The sequence below is a fragment of the Macrosteles quadrilineatus genome, unplaced genomic scaffold (genome assembly GCF_028750875.1).
Source record: "Macrosteles quadrilineatus isolate MER2022 unplaced genomic scaffold, UCM_ALF_1.0 Scaffold_8__2_contigs__length_117827958, whole genome shotgun sequence".
NCBI lineage: Eukaryota > Metazoa > Arthropoda > Insecta > Hemiptera > Cicadellidae > Macrosteles > Macrosteles quadrilineatus.
Window position 1 is genome coordinate 24524492 of NW_026542601.1, and position 25284 is coordinate 24549775.

The 25284-nt window shown below is 32.8% G+C and overlaps 2 protein-coding genes and 1 long non-coding RNA gene across 3 annotated transcripts; all 3 read right to left on the reverse strand.

Moving 5' to 3' along the window:
• Positions 1 to 1707: 1707 nt before the first annotated feature.
• Positions 1708 to 8567, reverse strand: LOC129001647 (uncharacterized). Its single transcript, XM_054429016.1, has 6 exons — positions 8455 to 8567; positions 8021 to 8063; positions 5452 to 5499; positions 4955 to 4996; positions 3432 to 3604; positions 1708 to 2116 (listed from the first exon to the last, which is right to left on the reverse strand). Exons 1-6 carry the CDS (start codon positions 8479 to 8481, stop codon positions 1745 to 1747), a joined length of 705 nt encoding a protein of 234 aa, XP_054284991.1. The 5' UTR covers positions 8482 to 8567; the 3' UTR covers positions 1708 to 1744.
• Positions 8568 to 13131: 4564 nt separating this feature from the next.
• Positions 13132 to 15804, reverse strand: LOC129001766 (uncharacterized). The gene is made up of 3 exons (XM_054429205.1): positions 15766 to 15804; positions 15012 to 15178; positions 13132 to 13534 (listed from the first exon to the last, which is right to left on the reverse strand). The coding sequence occupies exons 2-3, from the start codon at positions 15174 to 15176 to the stop codon at positions 13187 to 13189; spliced, it is 513 nt and encodes a 170-aa protein (XP_054285180.1). The 5' UTR covers positions 15177 to 15178; positions 15766 to 15804; the 3' UTR covers positions 13132 to 13186.
• Positions 15805 to 16751: 947 nt separating this feature from the next.
• On the reverse strand, positions 16752 to 17933 carry LOC128999849 (uncharacterized). The gene is made up of 3 exons (XR_008491325.1): positions 17819 to 17933; positions 17480 to 17517; positions 16752 to 16802 (listed from the first exon to the last, which is right to left on the reverse strand). It is a non-coding gene; the product is annotated as an uncharacterized LOC128999849 (long non-coding RNA).
• Positions 17934 to 25284: the final 7351 nt, after the last annotated feature.

The window sequence follows — 25284 nt, forward strand, 5'->3', positions numbered from 1 at the left end:
GATGAAAAATGTATTCAGTTGTCTAACTAACATAAAAATGCGCACTGCATTTGGACGACCGGGATCAGATGTCATGCCGTCCATAGAGTTTGCCATTTTACCCCCAAGGACATTTTTAATTATTCCTAGTATTACTGACGCATAATTCGTATCAAAACTGTCAAGTCAGATCTTGTAACTAGAATTAGTTTAAGCAGTTTTACATGATATCTTTTTGAAACAGAATCTTGGTCTCGTCCTTAACAGTGAAATTCTTTTACTCTTGATTTTTGAATTACAGTATTTATTTTGTTTGAAAACTTATAGGCAATAGTAGCATCATTAATGAATCATTCAATTTCAATAAAACTGTAAAATAGGTGCAGTAAAGATTGTGTATAATAGAATCTTAGAATTTTCCCTAATTTTAAGCCTAATTGCATATTTTTGTGATATGCACAAAATACACTTACCGAAAGTTGTTGTTGTTCGGGTATATGTTCGTAAAATGAACAACAGAGGAAACAAGAATGTTTTATACGACTGAGTGCTGCTAATTAATTTTGGTTACGGACCTGTGTAGCACATATTTTATTCTTCGTTTAATTAAAACTGCCCATTAATATTTTGGAATCGTTGTATTTCATTTTCTGAAAACTACGTCGCAGCAAAAACTAAAAAATAATTTGGCACCTGAATGTGTCACGAACTACATTATAATACTGTATATAAATAAGTGAATTGAGGCAAGAGTTGTGGAACTATTAATTAAATCAACATTAACGAATAAAAACAGTATACTACTTAATATATTTAACAACTTATCTAAATAAACGGTATCATCAATCTGACAAATACTTTCTCCCATTAGCTTGTCAACAACCTTAATAGGTAAGCGGTGGGCGTAACTATGATATTTTATAGGAAAAATCACAAATGTTGCATTAACCTTTGAACCAAATGTTTTACAGCCATAGGGGGTTGATTTATTTTCTTCAGAATTATAAGGACCATAACCCATTAATTTTAATCAAACCCGGCATTTCCCCTAAAATCAGATTTTTTGTTATTTTATGGGAAAATAACATAAATCGTAATAACTTTTGAACAGCAATTTTTATGTAAATGGTATTTGTACAACTTAGTTCAAAATTCAAAGGACCATAACATACTAATTTTAATCAAAACGGGGTTTTTTCTAAAATACAAATTTTTGTTATTTTATGGGGTCTTTATAGGAAAATAAAAGAGAGAGGGTAAAAATTTACATACACCAAAATATTCCTTTTTGATAACTATACACATTCCAGAATAATATAATTTAATCTCTATAAATAAAAAAAAAAAAAAAACAGGCGGTGGGAATTTTGAGACACGTGGCATGTTTTCAGCGTTAATTGTTTATTTGCTGTAACTAAGATTATTTAAAATAAGTCACATGATTTTAGAATACATCGCTTGTATTTTTTGTGTGTGTTTCAGTATTACAGCCACCAAACTAGGTTTTTGTGAAAAAATTGTAAAACTATTCATGAACAAATAAAAAATAAATATGTGTATCAAAAGCACGTAACACCAGTTTTTGTAAAAATGTGTTCTGTGCCTATCTATCTTTTAATTTGTTTCAGACATGTGTTTAAGCTATGCGCTTAGTGAGTTCAACACTTGTTTGAACTCAAGGTCATAATAACAAATACCGTTTTTAAAATAACATTTTACTAAGTCGTAAGTAGTTGACACAGTTTTGGATTCAAACTTCGGAAATTCAGCCTTCTTCAAAGTGTTTTTTGCAGACTACATCAAGTCTTTGGTATTCTCCTTCTTTTTCAGTCTCACTGACACTCTGTTCTGAATGTTTAACCCCATTGCTCTTGAAAGTGATAGTCGCAGCATTGCTATGTAGTTTGAAGTTTATCGTGTGATACGCACTGAGTTCAGCTTCCTGTTTTAGGCCTACAAATCGTCTGGTGTAGAGTCCGAAGACTAGAAGACCCAGGTTGGTTGGGCTCGAACTCTTCTTAACATACAGTCGAGTGTCAGATGCGATGTATTCATTCAATTCGTCTTCGATATTTGGTTCTGGCAAAGGATAGTATTCAAAATCTGAGTAAGTGGCCAACGGAATGTTAACTTCCTTCTGAAACAAAATAATATTCACCTTCGTACGCAATTTACACCTCAAAATTAGATTTTAATGCTCGTATATTAGGTTCTAGCCCGGAAAAGTTTTATCCATTGCTTATAAACGTAAATTAACAGACCCAAACTCTAAATCATAGTAATTATCAACCAAATGCTGGTATTTTCAAAACAATACTCAATGAGTCAATATCTGAACTAATGTTACATTGCGAATCTAAGAAATGCACAAAAACTTATTGACCAATGAAAACAATTACTGTATTACTGCTGAAGAGTCTGCTTCCGTACCGCGACCGGTTAATAGTAGGCCTACTATATGGTTGAATTTTCTTTTCGTGAGATGTTATACACTTTGTGTATTCATCTGAATGTATTTGACTACTCTATTATCTATGAAGCGTTCTTGACAGGAGATCACTTGACAATATTAATACAGCCTTTGGCTGGATAGAGCCAAGTAACTAAGTAATGACGTGATTTTATAATTTAATACTTTTGTGATAATTAAATGTTTCAGCTACAAAATTTAAACTTTGGTTATTTATTTTGTAAATAATCTAAAAGCAACAAGGTGGATTATTTTCTAATTTTTATATTGTGAAAGATTTTGCTTAAGTTTAATTTTGAAAAATAGTTTTAATTAATTTAATTATTCAATAAGGTATCATTTAATTAATTTAGTTTTTTTATTTGGTAGTCATTTAATTAATACCGTAATTTAGTTAAAACTTAAATGCTATTTACTAACGGTCATAAGAAGTATAACATGCATATTAATACTTGATTAGGGATTATCTTGTATCTAAGGAAACTGAGGTATTGCTGTATTTTCAAGTATAATTTTACTTTAATATACTTTAATACTTTTCAATGAAATGGTGAACATACAAAGTAGGTATTTTAAGCCAAGTATGAATGGAGACGAGTGTAGGATGAGTGACGCAATCTTTTAGTCTTGTTAGTGACTAAGGCCGACTATTCCTTAGACACAGCTTAATAGCTCATTCAGCAAATGGCAACTAAGGGACCTACAGTTTATAGTGGAATCCAGACCTCACTTTTGCCTTGGTATAATGTAAACGAATTGGTCTAATTTTCAGGATAGTACTGCGGATAGTCGTAGTTACTACTCACTCGTGCGGACGTTAATCCACACCAGGGAGTATCGCATCCACAGTGCATGCCTATAAATATCCACAATTCGTTTTTAATAGAGTAAATGACATTTTATACTCAGGAGTGCTTTCAGATATTTCTTTGATTCGTGCAACTGTCTATGGTAAAAAAAATAGTTAAAAAAAATATCTTACTTCTCCTTCCTTGAGTTTCAGTAGCAGTCGAGTATAGAATTTGCTGTCTGGCATCGACATCTTTTCCCTGACAAGCTTATACGATTGCTCTCCTGGTTTCCCGTCTTCTGTTAGATCACATAAATACGTACCTATTACTTTGGCTTGCTGGAAATCTTCCATCCTCTTGGTTACTAAAGATACAAAACATAGTTGAACTACAAACCAAATATTGTATGTTTTAGCTCGATTTTCTTAAACAACTTAGATTGCTCTGCTTAATATTTGACAGGACTTAAATATACACATTTTTTTTAGTATAAAATTAAGTACGAATAATTGATGTAAACCTACTTCTGTTACTCAGGATAAAATAGTTAACTCCATCAGGTAGCAGTAGAGATTCGATTATCCGAAACGATTGGAAATCATGCGTGTTCGGACAGTCATCTTCGAATGCGGTCGTTGACAGTAAACATGAGGTAATTTACTTAACTTTGATTGATTACATATAATGGATATAAACACTGTTTAAGTTATTTTTACTGGAATTGTTTGTCTCCCGCGATCGCGCAAACATCCGTGATCATACTTTTGGACTTTTCGTATAATCAGGCTTCGTATAATTGACGCTCCACTAGAAAAATTCATAGTAGTTATTTTTTGCATGAAAAGTATTTATTTTACTTTACTTATTTTAAATTTTTAAATTTAGGGTTTCAAACCTCTGTCCAATTTGTTTGACTCAATGAACAAATATAAACGTTACATCAGAACTGAATTTATACTAAAACTACCAATCCGTGGAAACATATGTATAAAGTTTAAATTTACTAAAATTAAATTTGAACCATGCGTAAAAAAAATAGTAATTAATAATGTTGCACTCGAAAAGAACTCTTATGGGGGTATCTTAGGTGGATAGGGTGGTAAAAAAGCCCCAAGATATTTTTATATATTAAAAAAATACACAACTTGGCTTAAAGTCGCTGGGAATGAACGTCATTTTAACACTTTATTCAGTGATACTTACACTGTATACGGTGATAAAGAGAATCGGATACTTGGAGTCGGAAGAAAATCTTAAACGTAAGCATAGGTTGATATGCACATAAAATAAAGGTATCTTCTAGTATATACATCGCCGCAAACTCATACGAACAACCAAGTCAAAATAGTAGTAGTTTCGTTCAAAGAATTCTCGAATTTGCAATTTTGAATTTTTTAACAGCTACCATTTTGATCTTTTGAGCTCCAGTTTGAGTCATTGTATTGTTCTAGTAAAATCCTTTGATGTCAATATCGACTTATGCTTACATTTATGACCTTTTCCCGACTTATAGCGGTTGTCTCCTTGAGGAGGTAGCGTTTCTCTCAGTAGTGTTTCAAAATTCGTTTTATGACCTGTGATTTTTGCTATTTTTTAGCTCTATCTTTATTTCTTTTATCATTAATTGTCCAGGGACTTTTTTCACCCGCTGTAAATAGCCATTTATCAAAGGAAAACAGTTTTATTCAAATAAAGTATTTAAAATATTACTTACGAGAAAGTCCGGTGGCTCTTTGAAAGTAAAATGCTGTACGAGCTAAAACAAGAACATAAACCATATGTTTTTTTTAGTCAAAGATTTTATATGACATCTTAATAAATTAATCAATTTTATTGCTACACTACGGAACGTTGTAAGGCTCTTTCGAATCTAATTTCTTTAGTAGAAGTAGGGTTATAGGAAGTACACTTTTAAGTGAGCATATTTTTTTAGATAAAATCATAGAGTTGCAGTATTTAAGAAAAATATTTTTCTTTGCAGTTCTTTGGCTTTAATCCAAAAATTTATTATGTAATTGTAACTATATAATCTGATTCTAGAAGCACATTATCCATCTTCCGAATCCACTTCCCTTTACGAAGCTCAATAATAGTGACAAGTCTTAAATAAACTTAACACTCAATTTAAACAGTTAATCAATCCCCAATTTAGCCTAACTGTAGCAATTTTAGGACTTAACGGTATTTTTAATTATATCTACGTTTACTTACATATTGATACGTCTATATAATCAAAATTAACGGTGATGTTCTCCGTTCCTAAAAAAACAATAAAGTTACAAAGAGGGGCTGTATACACTAGAGTTATTAAGTGGGGTTCAGCCTGTATTGTTAAAGATTGCCTAGTGTGAACTTGTGTATTTATACAAATGGGTTCACTTATTAGGGATACTAATAAATAATATCATGTATTAAAACGTGATAAGGTTTTTTATTTCACGACCCTAAATCAACCACTTGACGGATTTTCACGATTTTTTTGTTGAAAGAAGGATAAATTTTACATGACTGGGATGTCAAAGCCATAATTTTAGTTTAGGGTTCCAGTTATTAGATATAAAGTTTAGCAGCTATCAGCCGACTCTAACAGAGAAGATACATTAACTTTTAAAAGTGTATTCCAATGAGTATTACAAAGTAGACGACCACTTTGAAGACCAAGAATGTAGTGGAAAGACCAAGTAATGAAAGAAATCTCCAAACTGGGATCTACATTATACTTTAATACTTTTCTTTGAAATGGCGACCATACAAAGTAGGTATTTTAAGCCAAGTATGAATGGAGAAGTTTATTTTATTGAAAACATCTAGTTGTTGTTTTGTGGCCTCCCTTCTTCCCTTGTTGTTTGTTATGGCTGAATTAATTGAGGCTGTCCGTGCCTACCCAGTTATCTGGGATACAACTATAGAAATTTATAGAGATCAACAAGAGAAAGATAAAATTTGGTTGGAAATTGCGACTACACTCCAAAGGGATTACAAAGATCACCAAATCGCTGCCGCTTACTGTTAATCGGATAAACCCACTTTCTCCTTTTTGATAATGAGTACAAAAGTACAACCTCGTCATCACTATCATCACTACTTGAATTAAGCCACAGAACCGAAAATCCGGGTTGACACCCTGGGACAGAAGGCTCAGACATTTTGCACACCTCCACTGAGTTGTAAGAGGAAGTATGTTTAATCTATGATTGTAGTAGGAATGGCCAACTTCCCTATGCGCATGCGCGAATGAGTGAACGTTTGAAACGTAGCTCGCAATGTGAAAGGGGCGCGTAGCATCCATCCGAATCATTTCATCCGTCCGCGGACGAAATTACCGTCCGCGGACGCCAGTGTGAAACCGCCTATATGTAGACAAGAGCGCAACAATGCATATCAGCTGATCGTAAGTGAAGGCCGACATATTCCTTAAACACAGCTGTTAATTAATAGCCCATACAGCTAATGGTGACTAAGGGACCTGGCAGGGGATAGAAGAGAATGGGAGGCCAGACTCCTCGCGTAGGTAAGACAAGGTTCGGTGAGAGATAGTATGCAATGAAAGGTGTTATTTAGCTACGGTACTCAAAATCAGTGTGGTGTGAATCGACCAAACTCAAGTCAAGGCTTTTCAAATCGACCCAATTGCTGGTTTATTGTAAAATTATCGGATTTAAATTGCATACAGTATATCCTATAATCAGATGAAAGAAATAGGTGGTTACGTGACATTTATATACAAGATGATTTACCCCATTGTAACTACCAGAATTTGTCATTATGCGTGTAATCAAGTACCCTTTTAGCATTTTTTTTTAATAAAATACAATATTTAGTTTAAATTAGATCCAAACCTGAATTGTGGTTCAGAAAATTTAACCTTTATAAAATCTCCACCTACAGTATATAGTTATATACACTGTGTTAAAAAATGGGTAGGGACAAAATCTACGTAGTGACTTCTTGGGTCAAAATTAGAAGAAAATCAAAGTAAAACCTTTTCCAAAATCGCTTTAATAACTAGATATCCGCCTTTTTTTATTTCTTACGCAATGATTTTTATCTTTGAATTGATCCAACCGATCCTTGGTAAGTACTGTATGTTATCTTGGGCCAATCCAAAATTTCAAAATGCCGGCCATTTTAAATCTTTAAATTTAAATTATAAAAAAATTGCTAAATTTATGAAAAAATTTCAAAGAACTCTTTTTTTGTATTTTAAGTGTCATATCCAACGACACCAAGTTCAACGATGCAAAACTGACTAGCTTAGCCCGATTCAACATTATTTTACCATAATAATCGTGGTATTTTAGTAATTTTTTATTCCATATTTTTTAAGTTGGTTTTGTTCGATAGGGAATGTTAAATGCTAAATACAAATGTACTTGACGTTTGTTAATAAATTCACAATTTGTTCGTCATTTTAATTTAAACAATTTTAAATGGGTGACATTTCGAAATTTTCCATTCAAAATCAAGATTTTTTTTTCTCACATGGGTCGATTCTATCTTAACCTTACATACAACGTTACATAAAGATTGGTTAGAAAAATCGATGGATAAAAATATTTATGTAAAAAAATCAATAAGGTATCTGGTTAACAAAGCGATTTCAGGAAAAATGTTATTCATGATGTTTATTTTTTGTATGTAGGCTGTGCGTGCATAGCCAAGCATAGCCCGCTACGGAATTTCATGACACTCTCATACACATTCCAACGTACTTAAGTTGATAAATATGCTTTAGTGTAAAACAGAGGCAGACGTTACAAGTTATTATGAGAAAACTTACTCTCTACACTCTTCACTTCCAGAATTCCATCGAAGATGAGAAACTGAAATGAAACAACAATTGTTTACATTTTTGTGATGTTGTTTTACGTTGAAATGTGGTGTTATTGTTTACAATGTTGCACTGACTAAATAATGATTCAACTAAATAGTGTGCTTATTTAGACCTACAAAATTTAATAAAAATAATGAATAATAAAATACAAATACCCAAATTAAATTGTATGTGTAATGAAATAAAACATAGTTTTTTCCTTTTTACAAAAAATGATAAACTACAATAGGTGCCTACATTGGGGTGTTTAAACGGTAATTGAAATATTAACTTAAAGATCATATTAAATACCATTTTGATGTAAAAAATACAATTACATTGCAAAGATAAATACGTATAAATATAAATAAATATAAGATCTTTATAATCTTAATACTAACCGGTATAAGAAGACTGAAGCGAATCATGGATGAGAATATTGGCGACTGCAAGAGTGTTCAGCATCAAACAACACGATCAGAGCTATGTATACTACGTGTACACTGTACATGCAGTTAATTGGTTGTCTAATAAACACATGCTGACTCTACGTCATTTAAAGTAGTAACGTCAATCCCTCGAATATATCACACTATAACTGTAATGCTAATAGCACAACAATCTATTTTAAGTTGAGTACAATAAAAATGTGTTTTGACAGAAAAAAATAGCACAAGTGGGGAATTTGGTACAGATGTTGGGTGTACCTTCCTTTTGAACATACTAAAAGTCCCCTAAAATTGAATCTGTGCTACGGCCGCCATATTGGAAAATGGCGGCATATTTATGTATTTTTGGCTATAGTGACTTTATTATTGGAGATACAGGAAAATCCAATCATATAAAATGTGGTTCATCTAAAAATACACATTTTTTGTATATATAATTTTTCTCTAAGCCCAACGGTTTTTGAGTTATTTGTGATTAAGTATATTTGGTTTTTTTTATTTATCAAAAACAGGCGAAAACCATGGAAATCGACGGTTACTTTCAGGTTTACGACAATTCATCCCATTTAGTTAAATAGTTTGGTTATATGTAAATGTTTTTTTATGTAATGGCTAGGTCTTCGCACTGGGGTATGACCTAGAAAAAAGTTAGCCCTCAAAAGTTGCCTTGGAAAGTAGCTTTAGTATAATATATCATTTACAGGACAAGACATGATTTCCTAAACAATAGAATCATTCAGTGTATAAACAAACGTACTACGTTTTACAAAATCGTCATACAAATGCTGTTTTACATAAGGATGGCAACGCTTGTATAACAGCACTAGCGTTGCCCGTCGGCTTCACCCGACATATTTTTGGGGGTTTTTACTACTATGAACTCGCTGAGGTTGTGACTTCGCTTCGGGCTAAAATGACCTTTTGAATTATTTGTCTGTATAGTAACCGTTATTAAATACATTTTTGATATATACAGGGTGTCCCATTAGTAAACAGCCAAACTCCGGGAATTGGTTTTATGGGTAGAAATAAAGAAAAATCAAGCATACAATTTTTTTCCAAAATCGCTTCGTTATCCAGATATCCACAATTTTGTTTTTATCACATTAACATTTATGTCGTAAAAGTTTTTCAACCGATTATTATGAAACTTGGTATGTATGTTAAGGTAGAAGAGACATGTTATAAAAAATTATCTTAATTTATGTCAAGATTTAAAAATGGTGGCCATTTTAATTGTGTAAACTAAAATTACAAAGAAATGGCTGATTTAATGGAACAATGTTATGCACACTTTTATTTGGCATTTTTAATTTCCTATCAAACGATACCAAGGTAAAAAAATCTAATAAAAATAGCTAAAATATTAAGAATTTTAGTTGTAAAATGGGGCAAACCTAACTATCTTAGCCTTTTCTTCCATTAACTATTATATATAGTCACGTTCACACGGACCCACTAGGGTTGGCCGCCCTAGATTGGACATAACGACAGTTGAGCGCGCCAGCAGTACGCTTGAAGCAAACCCAAGACAGGAGTGATTAATATTGCATACGGCATACTCCTACCGATTGGACGTACCAAAAATCCAACTTTAGCCCAGCTCCTGAATGTCGCTACTCAACTCTCTCTACCGATCAATAACCTGACGCCAAGAGAAGGATGAGTCACATGGCCGCCTTTGCCAACTGGTTTACTGATAACAGCTCCTTGTTGCTGGATCAGCGTGTCCACTTGACGGTAGCCCTTCCCTCAATTTTTGGATTTTTTTTAGGAAAGGTAAGAAAATTTGGTCCTAAGTATTTTGTCATAGTATTTTGTCAAGTATCGTATTATTAATTAACTTGATGCCTCGACCATTGAAGCTTTACTCATTTCATTTTGTAAAATGTTTCAAATGTTTCACTCAAACTTGCAGTAAGATCGCTCATAAATTATTTCTTACTCGAATTAAAACAATTTATGTATTTTATCTGTGATAGCTTAGAAAGCAACTAAAAAATTGTATTTACCTTTTGTCAAGTATATTACCTGTAACTTCTCAAAATTTTCCAACAAAACACCAATATATACAATTACAATACAGTGTTCAAATTTGCTTTCTAATTAAAATCCATATTTTTAGCCCCTGAGCTGTGATGTAACTAAAAAATAGGGTTTACCTTTCGTCTACAGCTCAATGAGTTGTAACTTTCGTTACGGCCGTTTTGGCATTAACATGCCATCATCAGACGTCTTCGGCTGAAGCAGCGTCGTCACAGTAGAAACACATAGGCCTAACACGAACACATTTTACGAATACACATTTCACGACACGGTCGGCATCTAGCTCTGATCATGTCAACCGGTAACGTGTGTGCGACAGGCCTGTTAGTTTTATTTTCGTATATTTGTATTCTTAAAATGTGTTCGTGTTCGTGTTATGTGTTTCTACTGTGACGACGCTGCTTCGGCCGAAGACGTCCGATAATGGCATGTTAATGCCGAAACGGCCGTAACGGAAGTTACAACTTATTCAGCTGTAGACAAAAGGTAAATACAATTTTTAATTACATCACAGCTCAGGGGCTAAAATATGGATTTTAATTAGAAAGCAAATTTGAACACTTATTTCTATACTATTGTCTGAACATTAATTGTAATTATATATTGGTGTTTTGTTGGAAAACTTTGAGAAGTTACAGGTTAGAATTTTATACTTTTTTATATGTTTATTTCTATACTCTTCATACTCTTGTATCTGAAGTAACACATTTTATTTTTAGCACATAGAATTCGTAAAACGTAGAGATTGTACTTTATTTGCTACAGAGGATAAATTGTTCTTATGTCCCCGTTCATAATAATGTTTCATTCAAAGGTTGAAAACGGGAACACCTTCAGACGCGCCTTAGCTGTCCTCTTACTTCATACCTTAGCTGCCATCTTAGCCTTCCCTTTAGTTGTTCTCCTACTCTTGGTATCCCCTTTGTTGTTACCCCACAGAGACACCTTCTGACATCCAAATCAAATATTTATAAAGGTTTAAATTTATGCATTACCATATAAGTTGCTACATAATATTCGGGATATTATAGGGCTTCACCTCAGCTGCCGACTTCCGTTGCTAACCTCAGAGCCATACCTCAGAGACCTACCTCAAATCATACCTCGACTCTTACCTCAGCTCATACTTCGCAGTAGACTCGGAGCCATAACGCGGGATTATACCTTGGCTCATACCTCGGAGTCTACCTCGGGGCATACCATCCGATAAGTCCTACTTTAGCTAGCCTAAAATCACCACAACTAAACTATTTATATTTATATTATAACTGTTTTATTGTATTATATATTTCATTATTATTATTATTTTATTATATACATAATAATATTTTATATATTATAACATTTATTATTATTTTATTATTGATTTCACTATATTATATTTCATATTTTATATATATATTTAACGATTACAAAATGTTTTATCATAGACAAAAAGAATGAAATATAGACTGTCAGCCGTGCTGTGGTTACCATAGGTCCTGGCACACACTGCTGGGAGCGCCGTGTAGTTACGTAGTGCGTAAGCCGTAACTACTTGGCGCTCCCGGTGGTGTGCATAAGAACCTATAGTAACCGTAGCACGGCTGACTGTCTATGTTTAATTCTTTTTGTCTATGGTCTTTATGCAGTAAAGTATCAATTTCAAGCCACAAAATAATACAAACTAGGTTACTTTCAAGGCTTACGCTAATTCATCTAACTGCGTTAATCAGAGTTAATCATCAAAACTTAGCTTTGTTTAATGAGTAATAAATAAGTTTTAAGAACCAGCTGTAAGTTAAAAGTATTCATCATCTGTTCAAATGAAAATATTTTCTCTATAAGGATAACATGGGAACTTAAAGGCCACTGGGGCAGAGCCATGATGGAAAACGCTTCATATTGCACACCACGAGCTTACCTGGTGTGCAATATAATTGGAACCTGCTTATCTTAATTGAAACCTCCATTCCAATTCCTGAGTTCTTATGGCTTGTAGTTTTTAAGATATAGTGATCAATGAGTGAGTAGTATTTGCCTTTTGTAAGTATATATTATGATGTCTGATATATAACCTAATATTATATAGGTCACATCTACCAAATTATTATCTTTATCGTTATTATTCCAGAGATTTATCGTTTTTTTCTTATATATGTTTACAGGCGAACGAATAGACGGTTTTTGATCATTGTTTATTTGAACTATGTGAGTTGGTACACTGCGGGATGTTGATAACAAATGTACTTTTTGATTGATTAATACAATTTAAAACTTCTATCTTTTTCACTCTACGCTTTATACTTTTTTTAACTAATTTTTATCATCTTCCCTGTAGCAGCCATCCTAATTAGTCGTTAAACCTAATGTTATGACAGGGGATGAATACATCTAGCATTTTCGAGGAAATATTTTACTTAAAATTTTATCAGAAAAATCAAATATCGCTTATTCTCAAAGTTTGCTCTGCCTGGGGTACTTATTTTTCAATTGTTTTCAAGTTTATATCCAAGCAATTTGTATATTAACCTGCCATTAGTATAATACTTATTAAAAGCAAGGTATGATAATAACGGCCACATTTTACAAATCAATATTTAATATGAGGTCATCAACAGACACATTTTTGGGTAAGAGATTTTAAGTTTGGTCTTTTTCATTTCTTTTTGCTGCATAGTTCCTCAATTCTTATCCAATGTCTGCGTTTTTCCTCTTCAAGGAACCGACTTCCACCAATATTCTCATTCGTTGTGGATGTTATTTCAATAGTGGCAGCATTATCACGCTTCGCGAACGCTATTTTGTGTCGCCTGCCCACGGGACTGCGACTCTTTTGGTCTATCATGACTCCCTGGACGATCACTTCCACGTTGGTGGGGGTAGACCCACTCACAACATACAGGTGAATTTCAGACGCGAAGATTTCTGCCAATTCTACATCGTTAATTGGCAAAGTATACTTTTCGAAATCTGAATAATTGGCCAGTGGAATATCATGTTCCTTCTGAAAAATATAATAGTTACTTAAGTGCAAAATATAAGTCACAAAACCAGCTCTTAACGCACTATGTTTTTTAATTTCTACCTTCACATTCTCAGTCGCTTAATTCTAGCCCGTAATTATTTTATAATACGGGGTAGGCCTAGAAAACCGTAGTGCTATCGTATTACTGAAAGCTATTGGTAATTTGCGGGACTTGTATCGGGAACCGAAGCCTGGATCTATACCGATAGACCAGCTCGCTCTACTCAACTCATTTTGCTGCTGTTGATTTTGTAAGCTTTCTTTTCTTCTTGCCGTAAGCCCAGAAACGTATACTTACCCATTAAAAACAAAAATCAAAGTGTTGAAAAAGTATAATCGAACTATGGTATTTTTAAAGCAACTGAGCTGTGATCTGTCTATGAATCTGTGTTAAAAATCACACCTGACAAATGAACATTGATAAATGAAAATAAGTAGTCTAATTTAAGCAAATTTGAGTTTTTAATAACATTGAATTACAGACTTTGGGGTCACAATTCCAATCGTGGCAGTTGGGTGGAGCAAAGTGAAGAAGTAGTATTACGATTTTATTAGTAAAAAAAAGATTGTCACTAAACCAAAGTCTGCACATTTTTATGATAAATAAACATCATTTCACAAAAATATCACTCATATTATATCTATTTAATTGATAAACAACTTAAAGACAACACCAAGCTTTATCATTTTTTCATTTTTATTTTGTAATTAAAAGATTTTTCTTAGTGTTATTTTAAATGATGTTTTAATCAATAAAATATCTAAAATAATAGAACTAAATCGTAAATGCCTTTACTTGTTATAACCAGTATAACCTGTACACTGAATATAATATTCAACACTTGAGCATGATTCATTATCATTTGTATCCGAGGATAATAGTGTATTATTGCAATTACAGAAAGTAAATTCGTGCAACTGCCTATTGTTTGGTTACAATAGTTGGCTAAATCACTTTCGATCCACGGTTGAAGGCTAATTTGTTCATATCACTTTTGTACCGGGGGTTAGCAGGTAGATTTCGGGACCAGCCGAAACATCGCTTTTGTTCTGCGGATATCTCTCTTGTTCCGTGAGAGCGGGAACTGTACTCTCCCTCCCCCCAAATCCAAACTTTTGCCCTCCTCATAATTCCTTCTTTCATACGGGTTTTAAAACTCGTTAAATTATCATTTTCTTCTTACCAAAAATATCAATAATTTGACTAATTTAACCTAACCTAATATAACCTTACCTATGAAAGAAAGAATTAGGAGTGGAGCGAAATAGAAGATTTTTAGGATTTAGGGGGCTTCTCTCTCGCGGAACAAGACAGATGTCCGCGTAATAAAAGGAATGTTTTGGCTGGCCCCGAACTCTACCTGCTGACCCCAGGTAAAAAGGGGCGAGAAGAAATAAGCCTTCAACCACGGAACAAAAGCGACACACGCCAATTAGGCTACACCAAATATCTTACTTCCCCGTCCTTGAATTTCAGTAGCAGCCGAGTGTAGTGTTTGCTACCTGGCATCAGCACCTTTTGCATTACAAGCTCATACGGTTGGTTTCCTCCGTTGCCATTTAGCTCACACGAGTACGTGTCTATAGCCTGGGGGAGTTCCAAATCTTCCGACCTTCTCATTACTAATGAATAACAAACTTAGGTTATTTAAAAACTAAAGAATAACAAAGTTCATTCAGGCTTAAGCTGGATTTTAAAAATTACATTGAATTTATCGGTTGTAATATTGGGCAGTATTTTAATAGGGTAGTAATTCAAACACTAGTTTTAAACTGGATAAGGTAAAATTGAGTAAGAACTATTGGTATACTTGCAGTTACTTAGCATAGGGGGAACATGTAACCTCATATTCGTTTTAGTTTTTTTACATTAGTTAATTTTTACATTTGAATTTTAAACTGCTTCCTTCAAAAGAATTGGATTTGACTCAATGAAAATGCTAATTGATTGCTCCAGAACAAGTAAAATACTATACATCAGTTACACAATATAAACATACTGTATCTGTAAATAGTTAAAATTTACACAAGTTGAAATTAAATTTTGTTTATATAAAAAAAGGGAGCTATTAATAATATTGCTCACGAACAGTACCTAATAGAAACAAGTAAGATCCCTTATGAGTTTCCTTCACTTGGTTTAAAATATGTTTCTTTTTCTAAATTAAATAACACTCTTATTAAAGTCATTGAAACAGTACTGTACTTACGGGGGGAGAAAGCAGCTCTTTCAAAGTAATATACTGCACGATCTAAAACAAGAACATACACGTAAATTAATTACTTTCAATGTATATTCCTAGCAAGCGTTTTAATTGCATTTCACAGTTACTTTACCTATGTCTGCTTGTGCTGTAAAGATTTTAATTTGAAATTTCACAAATTCAAAAACTGTAACCACTTGTTTTTTCCAAACAAATATTACAAAATTATATATAATGTAGCCACTAAAAAAGCGTTTATACATAAATTAGTATTCATATTTTCATTTACACACTCGCATAATTGATGACATTGATATATGAATGCCGAAACCCACCGGCTCACTCACTAACCCCCTTTCCTCACACATTATAGAGGATCAAGAGACAAATCTTCTTCGTACCTTATACATGTACTAATGGGTGCCAAAAAGGGTTTACAATTTTTTCCGCTTAATCTGATTCATATTTAAAAAAATATTACAATGTGATTGAATATATCAAAAGAAAAGAATAACAAAGATAATTTAATTAAATAAGTTGAACAGGTTGAAATAAGCCGACAAAGTTTTAAATCTGATAAAGTGCCAATTTTAAGTCAGCATATAAATACAAGTTGACTCATATAGTTTGAGTATTTTTTTATGTAAAGCAGCGTCCTATACACGCATGGAATAACCTGGGATATTTAATCACTTAATGTACCTGAATTAAAAGAAATATAGTCAATTGTATTAAATTAGGCGGCAGTATAGTTAAGTTTTGATTCTAAAATTATGATTGGATATGTGACCATTGGATGCAGAATATGTGATTAACCACATTATTTTTTCTTGTCCTCTTTTTGTTGCGAAACACAGGAATAGGGGCAAGTATAACATATATAACTTTTGAGCTAAACGGTAAAATGATTACAAATTTTGCTGTGCTAGTAAATTTCATAAATAATACAGTCATATTTTTGTATATTTTAAATTATTTTTATGTTTACTTACATATTGATAGGTCCAAATAAGCAAGCCCGATGTCGATCTTCTCCTTTATTACTAGAAATAAAATTAAGATATAAATACCTCCGCCTCAGCAAACGTGCAGATTAGGTGAATTTACATTTGACAGATTGGATTTTCATTGCGATATTTTCTTATAATTCTTACATCTATTCTCTATTTTAATAAATTTAGATTAATACGTACCGGGTCTAGGTCTTTCCGTGCCATTTACAAAATCTCCTAAAAATCTCAGATTTGATGAAAAAGCTTTTAAAAATTTTCAATTAGAATTTAAAATTTCATTTTTAACGTCACCGATTCAAAATGCTGGAATATTAAATATCAGAAATATTACAATTTCTTGTTCGTAAAATAAGAAAAAAATGAGGTAGAGTTTATCAAGGTGCCAATATATAAATTTAATTTGATATAGTTTTATATAAAAATAGGTAGCTACCCTAATAAATTTTATATGAGCTAAAATTACAGTTTTTTAATAACAGTCAAATCATTCAATATTTAGTATAAGTCTGTTCTATAATGAATTATAAACCTGAATTATCAGTCTGTTCCGAACTGAGATTATTCATTAAAGTGGAACTTTTAATACATTTCCAACTATATAACAACAAAACTTATCTATGTGTCATCTTTTATATTAATAAACCCTAAAACTGTATATAAGTTAGTAAATATGCTCTAGTGTGAAATAGACAAATATTATAAGTTACCTTCCTCCTTTGCCGAAATTCCATTTGAAGATGAGAAACTATAACAAAAACAAAAATTGATTACATTTTGTAAAGCTGTCGTGCGTGGAAATGTTGTTTTATAGTTAAAATGTTGCACTAAATAATCCGAGATTCCACTAAATAAGTGTGAATGAAGCATACACAATTTTATAAAAAATTAGCAACAAAAAATGTAAACTATCACTTTTAGTTTTATGTTCAATGCAATATAATGGTTGGTTTACTACTGTATTTTAAAAACCACATACCAACAGTTACATGGATTTATGAAACAATAATCTTAAAAAATGACTTAAATGTTTTTATTAACATACTAACCGGTAGAAGAAAATTGAAGAGAACCATGATCGAATAAAACGACGACGGTGAGAGAGCTCCAACAAGTACAGAAAAAATTACGCGTACATTCAGATAATTGGTATTATTAGCCTGCTCTACCAGCACATATTTTCTATATATTTGGTAAACTAATTAAGGCAACCATCTGAAAAATTAGGCTGTAATTGTAATGCTAACACCACTAACATATACTATTTTTTTTTGTAAAATGTAAATGTTTTAAGTAATAACTACTGCTTTGGCGTGGCGTATGAATTAGAAAATGTTAGTTCTCAGAAGTTGATTGAGAAAAAATCTATTGTTACAGGAGGCAACCGCTTTGCACACACAAATAAAACCTTATTTTACATTTTTGGTACCTTACGTCTTAAAAGTACCTGAAAATATAACTTTTACCGCCTTAGGTAATAAAAAGGTATATTTCCAACCATCCTAAAATCTACAAAAAAGTTCAATTGGAGGGAGAGTCTACTAAAGGATTATATTACAGAATGTCTCATTATTTGGGTCACGTGAGATGTCACAAGAGTCTAGATGAAACTATATTATAAGTTCATTACTAGTGGTAACGACAGCGGCCTGATAAAAACCAAATATATGACTTGAATAAGGACTGAAGGCTCATCGCCAACTATATGACTTGAATAAGGTAAAGAGTCTATCAAAGCCATTTATACGACTTCACTAAGGACAGAGAGCTGATATAAGCCAACTATATGACTTGACTGAGAACAGGAGCCTGATAAAAGCAAGCTATAAGACTTGACTAAGGACAAGAGTCTGATCAAAGCCAACTATACGACTTCACTACAGACAAGAGTCTGATCAAAGCCAACTATACTACTTCACTAAGGACAAGAGTCTGATCAAAGCCAACTATACGACTTCACTAAGGACAAGAGTCTGATCAAAGCCAACTATACTACTTCACTAAGGACAAGAGTCTGATCAAAGCCAACTATACTACTTCACTAAGGACAAGAGTCTGATCAAAGCCAACTATACTACTTCACTAAAGACAGGAGTCTGATCAAAGCCAACTATACGACTTCACTACAGACAAGAGTCTGATCAAAGCTAACTATACTACTTCACTAAGGACAAGAGTCTGATCAAAGCCAACTATACTACTTCACTAAGCACAAGAGTCTGATCAAAGCCAACTATACGACTTCACTACAGACAAGAGTCTGATCAAAGCCAACTATACTACTTCACTAAGGACAAGAGTCTGATCAAAGCCAACTATACGACTTCACTACAGACAAGAGTCTGATCAAAGCCAACTATACTACTTCACTAAGGACAAGAGTCTGATCAAAGCCAACTATACTACTTCACTACAGACAAGAGTCTGATCAAAGCCAACTATACTACTTCACTAAGGACAAGAGTCTGATCAAAGCCAACTATACGACTTCACTAAGGACAAGAGTCTGATCAAAGCCAACTATACTACTTCACTAAGGACAAGAGTCTGATCAAAGCCAACTATACTACTTCACTAAGGACAAGAGTCTGATCAAAGGCAACTATACTACTTCACTACAGACAAGAGTCTGATCAAAGCCAACTATACTACTTCACTAAGGACAAGAGTCTGATCAAAGCCAACTATACTACTTCACTAAGGACAAGAGTCTGATCAAAGCCAAATATACGACGTGACTAAGGACATGATACAGATTAAATCCAACTTTACGATTGAACTAAGTACAGGGGTTTTATGAAATAAAATGAAAATTATTCTTCATTGAGGCAAACTTAGGACCTTCTCGGTCCTTTCTTACAGTTGACCTCTAGCTGTGATCAAAGCCAACTGTACGTCTTAAATTACTGAACATGTTACTAACAGTATGAGAACTGGCAAAAATATACCTTTAGTGTACATGCCAGTGGGAATTTATGTGCATGAATCACGAATAATCTTGGAGAATAATGTTTGGTCCTCTCTAATGTTTGGTGGATTTGATGTGATCAGACCAGTTGAACTTTCGCCGTATCCCAGAAGGCTGTCTTCGCACTTGATGATAATGTTTAATTAGCTATTAACAATGTATTCAAATCAAACCATTCTACAACATTGGATTGGCCAAATAATTACGTTAATATTTTAAACATAAAATTGAAAACAAGTTCAACACGACGATGAAATATATGGTATGGATTTTTATAGATCTAGACAATGTACTATTTGTGTATTATACAATGTTATCCAAACAACCTTCTTAAAACCCCTGAGAATTTTTGATTAAACTATTAGATTATATTACGAATATCAATGATTATTCGGAAATACCACTGTGACTGGCCAAAGAATTTACCAGTTATCAAACGCGCACAGTGTGGCACGGCTAGCTATTTTTATAGATATTTTTTTCATTGATGTTTTGGACAATAACCACGTTTTAGACAATTATCAATGTTTTTTCGTTACTAAATTGTCATTAGAATAATGCAATTCACGTAATAAGCCATCAATTACATTATTATAACAGTTTGGTTACAAAAACCATATTAATACAGGGCAATTTCAAAATATTTGTAGACACATCTCAGTCGTTTCTAAATTATAAATTTATTGTCCGGACTAAAGCTAATTTAAACTATACATGTGTATTATAAATATGTAAAATAATTGGTAAATTTTCTTTTTCTTTAGTGTGTAAAATAAAGGCATGACAGAAAATGTTTGTTCTAAACTTGACTTATAGAATTAAAGATCCAATGATTTAGCAAAATAATTACACGATACAATTAAATAAAACTTTTCTATTTTGGGAGCAGTTCCAAAGAATTACAAACCGTAGATCATACAATGAGCTATTTTCAATAATAATTAATATATATTTTGTGTAAAATAATATGTCTGCCATTTCTGATGGTAAGGAAGAAAAAAATCACATTATGTATAATTACAAACAAAAAATATGTATTTTTTTAAAACAAGTTCATATTCACCAAGAGCATCTAAATGATAACAAAGTTTCCTGAATGGTAAAACAGAGATATGGAATATTTGTGTGTTCCCTCAAAGGATAAGTTGGATTTGTTAGCCTCAGAGAGATAACGATCTCTCGTCCAAAATACTTGAGGTGGCCCACGTAGGTTTCTGTTTGATGTGTCCAATATTAGGTCTTCGGAAAATCAATAAGTGGACGGAATGTTACAAAGAAATATTACAATTATAACGTTTGTTAAAATAGTTAAATCCCACTTGGAAATAGTAACATTTTTGGAAATAGTAATTAAACACATGACAACCTCTGTTTTAAATAATTTACCTGCAAACACATGAAGGGTAACTGTTAAATACTTTGGGTACCGTAGCGAGCTGTTCTAGTGGTAGAAAGCGGGGCTTCGGATCCTGCAGGTCCCGGGTTCAAATCCTCGTGACCCACTAGGCCCTGAAGTAATGTGGTACGTAATACAGGTCCAGACTAAACCCTAGCATTGTGGGTTTTTAAATCGGGACATAGGATAAACGTCATATACTCTGCTAGTTTAGTTATTTTACTTTTAATACCAAGCAGAGTAAAATAGTACAACCTCATTTTGGCTTTACTTGATGTCTGTTGTCGTTAACCTAGCTAATTTTTACATATATTTTTCCAATTCCTCTTGAGCACGCTATTAGTTACTGTATGTTGTTATTAGTATGTGTTATTACTGTAGGTTATTAACATCTTAAAATACTCCCATATAAACCAAATTAAAATATTTATAGTTTTAATCGTTGTATTCCCTATGTTATATTTAATACCTAAGCTATTAATAAGCAGCATTAGCTTTAACTTTTACCTAGAAGTTAAATCATGCTCGTTCCACAAACTTAGTTCATAAGCCTTCGAAAGTTCAAATGACATTTCACACTATCATATACAACGATTACGAGTGTATTTCGCCATCAGTGTGTGCTGTAAAGTATTCATGGTGGAACTTCCACCATTTTAAGTATTGTTACATGGATTTACTATGGTGGTTTGCAAAAAAAGCTCTATATTGTACTCCAGAACTAGTAAGTGGTGGGCTTCTCAGTGGATATTCTACGACTATACTTATAAGTTCACACTAAGGAATATTAACAAACAATAAAACAACATACTAACGTATATTACCATTTTCGTTTATTGATTGTTCATAATGTTAATATGGGTACTGACAAAACTGTATTATTAAATTCACTTAACATTTTACTATCAATTGCTATTGGATTTATTGATTTAAAATGTCTTTATTAGACTGATATCCTTTGTGACAGTTAGAAGCTCAGTACACAAAGCATTACATCAGCCAATATTTTGAGGGGCTGGCGGAAGTCCTTATTCTGCACTGCTCCGCCGGAAATCATTGTCTTGGGATGTCCACTTCCGCTCCCTCGTTACAACTGTTGCCACATTGTTGGACGGCCAGCCTTTGAATTTAGTAATTTTAAGGATTCCATGATACAAGGACAGTTTAGTTTCGTATCAGACCATAGTTTCACTTGCACAAAAGTTCAAGATTATTTGGCCATTACTATTTTCACCATGTAAGAAATAATACAATAAAAATAGTATTTAAAATGATAATATTCATAATATTAATATCAATAAGCCAAAGATGAGCATAGAAAAATATATTTTTTTTAAATACTGTAGCTTTATGATTTTATTTAAAAAAATATGCTCACTTGAAAGTCTGTTAAAGACATTAGATTCGAAAGAGCCTTACAACGTTCCGTAGTGTAGAAATAAAATTGATTAATTGATAAAGATGTCATATAAAATCTTTGACTAAAAAGCCCTTATGGTTTATGTTCTTGTTATATTTTACATACAAAATATGGGTTGAAACAGGACTTGAATCCACTCTTGTATTAAGCTTCTTATTTCAAATTTGTGGAAATAGTAAAAGAAGTACAAAATAAGTGTAGCTCTGTGTTAATTTTTAGCCCTTATAAGTAATGTGAAGACATATAGAAATATCAATTCCGTATATCCAGTAGAAGCTACGGATGATAAACATATTAATGTATCAATTATTATTTACCTGATCCAGGTTCATTCATCTTGCTTGTAGACGTAGGACCTGTAGTTTAGGGCAAAATAAGAGCATGATTGTTGAGTTTTTGTTGAGTTAGAGACGTTGTTTTTTAGAAATTGTACAGGATATTCTAAGTGATAAAGGCCAACAAGTAGCATATAATAGTTTGTTATATAGTGACTGGGCCTAAGTTGTTCTGAAAAGCTGGTGTACTAGAGAATTGCATTAACAAATACATTTTTATTTATTTATTTGCCTTTTATAAAAGCAATGATAAAATTTACTAAAAAAATATAAACTTAACGCAGGATAAAATTACTATCCTATTTGTAACATAATTCATAATATTAATCCATATGCTGAACGGTTGCAACTGTAGAGTTAAACTAACATTATTGTACCAAAAACGAAAAAAAAAACACGTCTGCTGTTTGATTTGGCCGTTTGCAGTATTGTTGGGTGCTGCGGAACTAGCCTATCTGCATTTACAGGCGTAACGGTGGTCAAATGCTGAGTTCAGCGTTCAGCGGCTGCCGAATACCGCGCCCATGTTGTCGTGTTGTTGTTGTGAAATACCTTTTGCTTGTTACAAGCTCCCTCGCAATTTACCACTAATTCCCTAGATCTGCCTAAATAATTACATATTTCTCTATTTTGTAACACTTTGGAAAATAAATTCTTTGAAACTACTGTATGTCCAACGAACTTACTTGGGTTGTCTCTTACCTCTTTCCTCTTTTATAAACCTCAAGCGTTAAATTCATTAGAAACGTTAAGCAAGTAAAATATATTGTTCAGCAAGATTTGTGATGAGCCCAGAACCCTCTCCTTTATCTATCCTACCTATGTTGAGTCATTTCGTTCCTATGACTGAGTGTGAGTTCGTCGTGCAAAAATTGCAGACGTAGGTACCAGCATGGTTGGTGAAATAGCTCATGACTAAAGGCGAACTATTTATTTTAAATTTACATCGTAGTGACACGATGTTTACCAAAATATGTATGTATATATTAATTACGTAAGCCGATTCTTTGCGGCAAAAATGTGGGCGACTGGGAAGTCGTAGAATGACGGGAGAGGGCTCAAATTAAAGGTCTCGACCCCGTGACGGCGGGAAAAATAGTGAAATTCCCTTAAAGTTACCAGAAAACGAGATATAACGTAAAATGTTCTCCATAAGAATAGCATTAGAAGCCATTTACTGCTGATTTTTGTTTACTACAATACAGCGGATCGTGATTTATCATTAAGAAACTAAGCAAAATTACATTTGGATCACTCATTTGCCAGTAAATTCTGCAATGTAATGTATACTATATAAAACCAACTATATAAAGAGATAACGTTACCCATTATATCAAGACTTATTAGTTATGTCAAAGTTGAAATAAATTGTTTTCAAGATTAATGAAACAATTCCAGATTAAATGAAGATCTTCTTTTTGTTTTGATTTCAAAACATATGTTAACGATTTATTCCACACTTTTTTTATAAATTTAGTAACATTTATACTGTATTTGAGATTTATTGTAGTGTTTAATCAATATTTTGTATGAAGTGGAATAAACTCAACGTTTACTCTTGGAAAACAATTTGGGAAAAAGATGAAGTAGGTTCGTACAGGTATTTGTTCATTAAGTACTTAAAGTGCTTTGTTGCTCCAAGCAAAAAAGGTTCAAATAATATAGCCTAGCATGCACGGTAGTAAAGGGAGAACCTATATATAACAGTAGAACATAGAGGTAATTTCCGTTTCTTAAAAGTAATCAAAAATATTTTTGTCGTGATTAGTTTCGATAACTGGGAAATGGAACCATAACCAGTCACAAAATAGTTAGTAATTAGACGTTGATTAGGCCCATTTTGGTAGAATATGTAAATCAACCGCACCTTTAGGAGGATTACCACCACATATACTTACACTAGGCTAATAGTGGGTTTTTTAAATGTTGATCAGAAACAAATTTAGGGTTAAAAGGTCTGTCAATGGGATGCCTTTACTTAAGACAAATTTTGTTAAACCTTTACAAAATGAGCATAGACTTAGGAATAATAACTGGGTAGGGTAGGAATGCTAATTTAGCGGTTTTGACCAAGAACTAAGTTTATTTCAACACACCATTTTTTGCCTTTTCCTATTTGACGAAGACAATTTCCAATACTGTATTTCAATCGGGGAAGCCTTTTTATTTACATTAACCAAAAAACCAAAGCTACCTTAATAAACTAATATTTATTCATGAACATGTTTGCTGCCTTTAGCAGTTTTTTGTACACAAAAGATATGTTGTACTGGGATAATTTGATTCTGAGTTCGTTTAAATACAGTATTACAATAATTTCTTTTCCATTTGAGCTTTTTAGGGACTTATGTCCCTACAAGCCACTAGTTTATACTATATTTACGTTATAGAGATTA

Bases quoted from the DNA above. Each gene is read 5' to 3' on its own strand.
- LOC129001647 (XM_054429016.1), bottom strand. From the start codon at position 8,481: ATGATTCGCTTCAGTCTTCTTATACCG. The intron at 8,064-8,454 runs GTTAGTATTAAG...GTTTCATTTCAG, and splicing joins GCTTCAGTCTTCTTATACCG to TTTCTCATCTTCGATGGAAT. The intron at 2,117-3,431 runs GTAAGATATTTT...ATTTTGTTTCAG, and splicing joins TGAAACTCAAGGAAGGAGAA to AAGGAAGTTAACATTCCGTT.
- LOC129001766 (XM_054429205.1), bottom strand. From the start codon at position 15,176: ATGAGAAGGTCGGAAGATTTGGAACTCCCCCAGGCTATAGACACGTAC. The intron at 13,535-15,011 runs GTAAGATATTTG...TATATTTTTCAG, and splicing joins TGAAATTCAAGGACGGGGAA to AAGGAACATGATATTCCACT.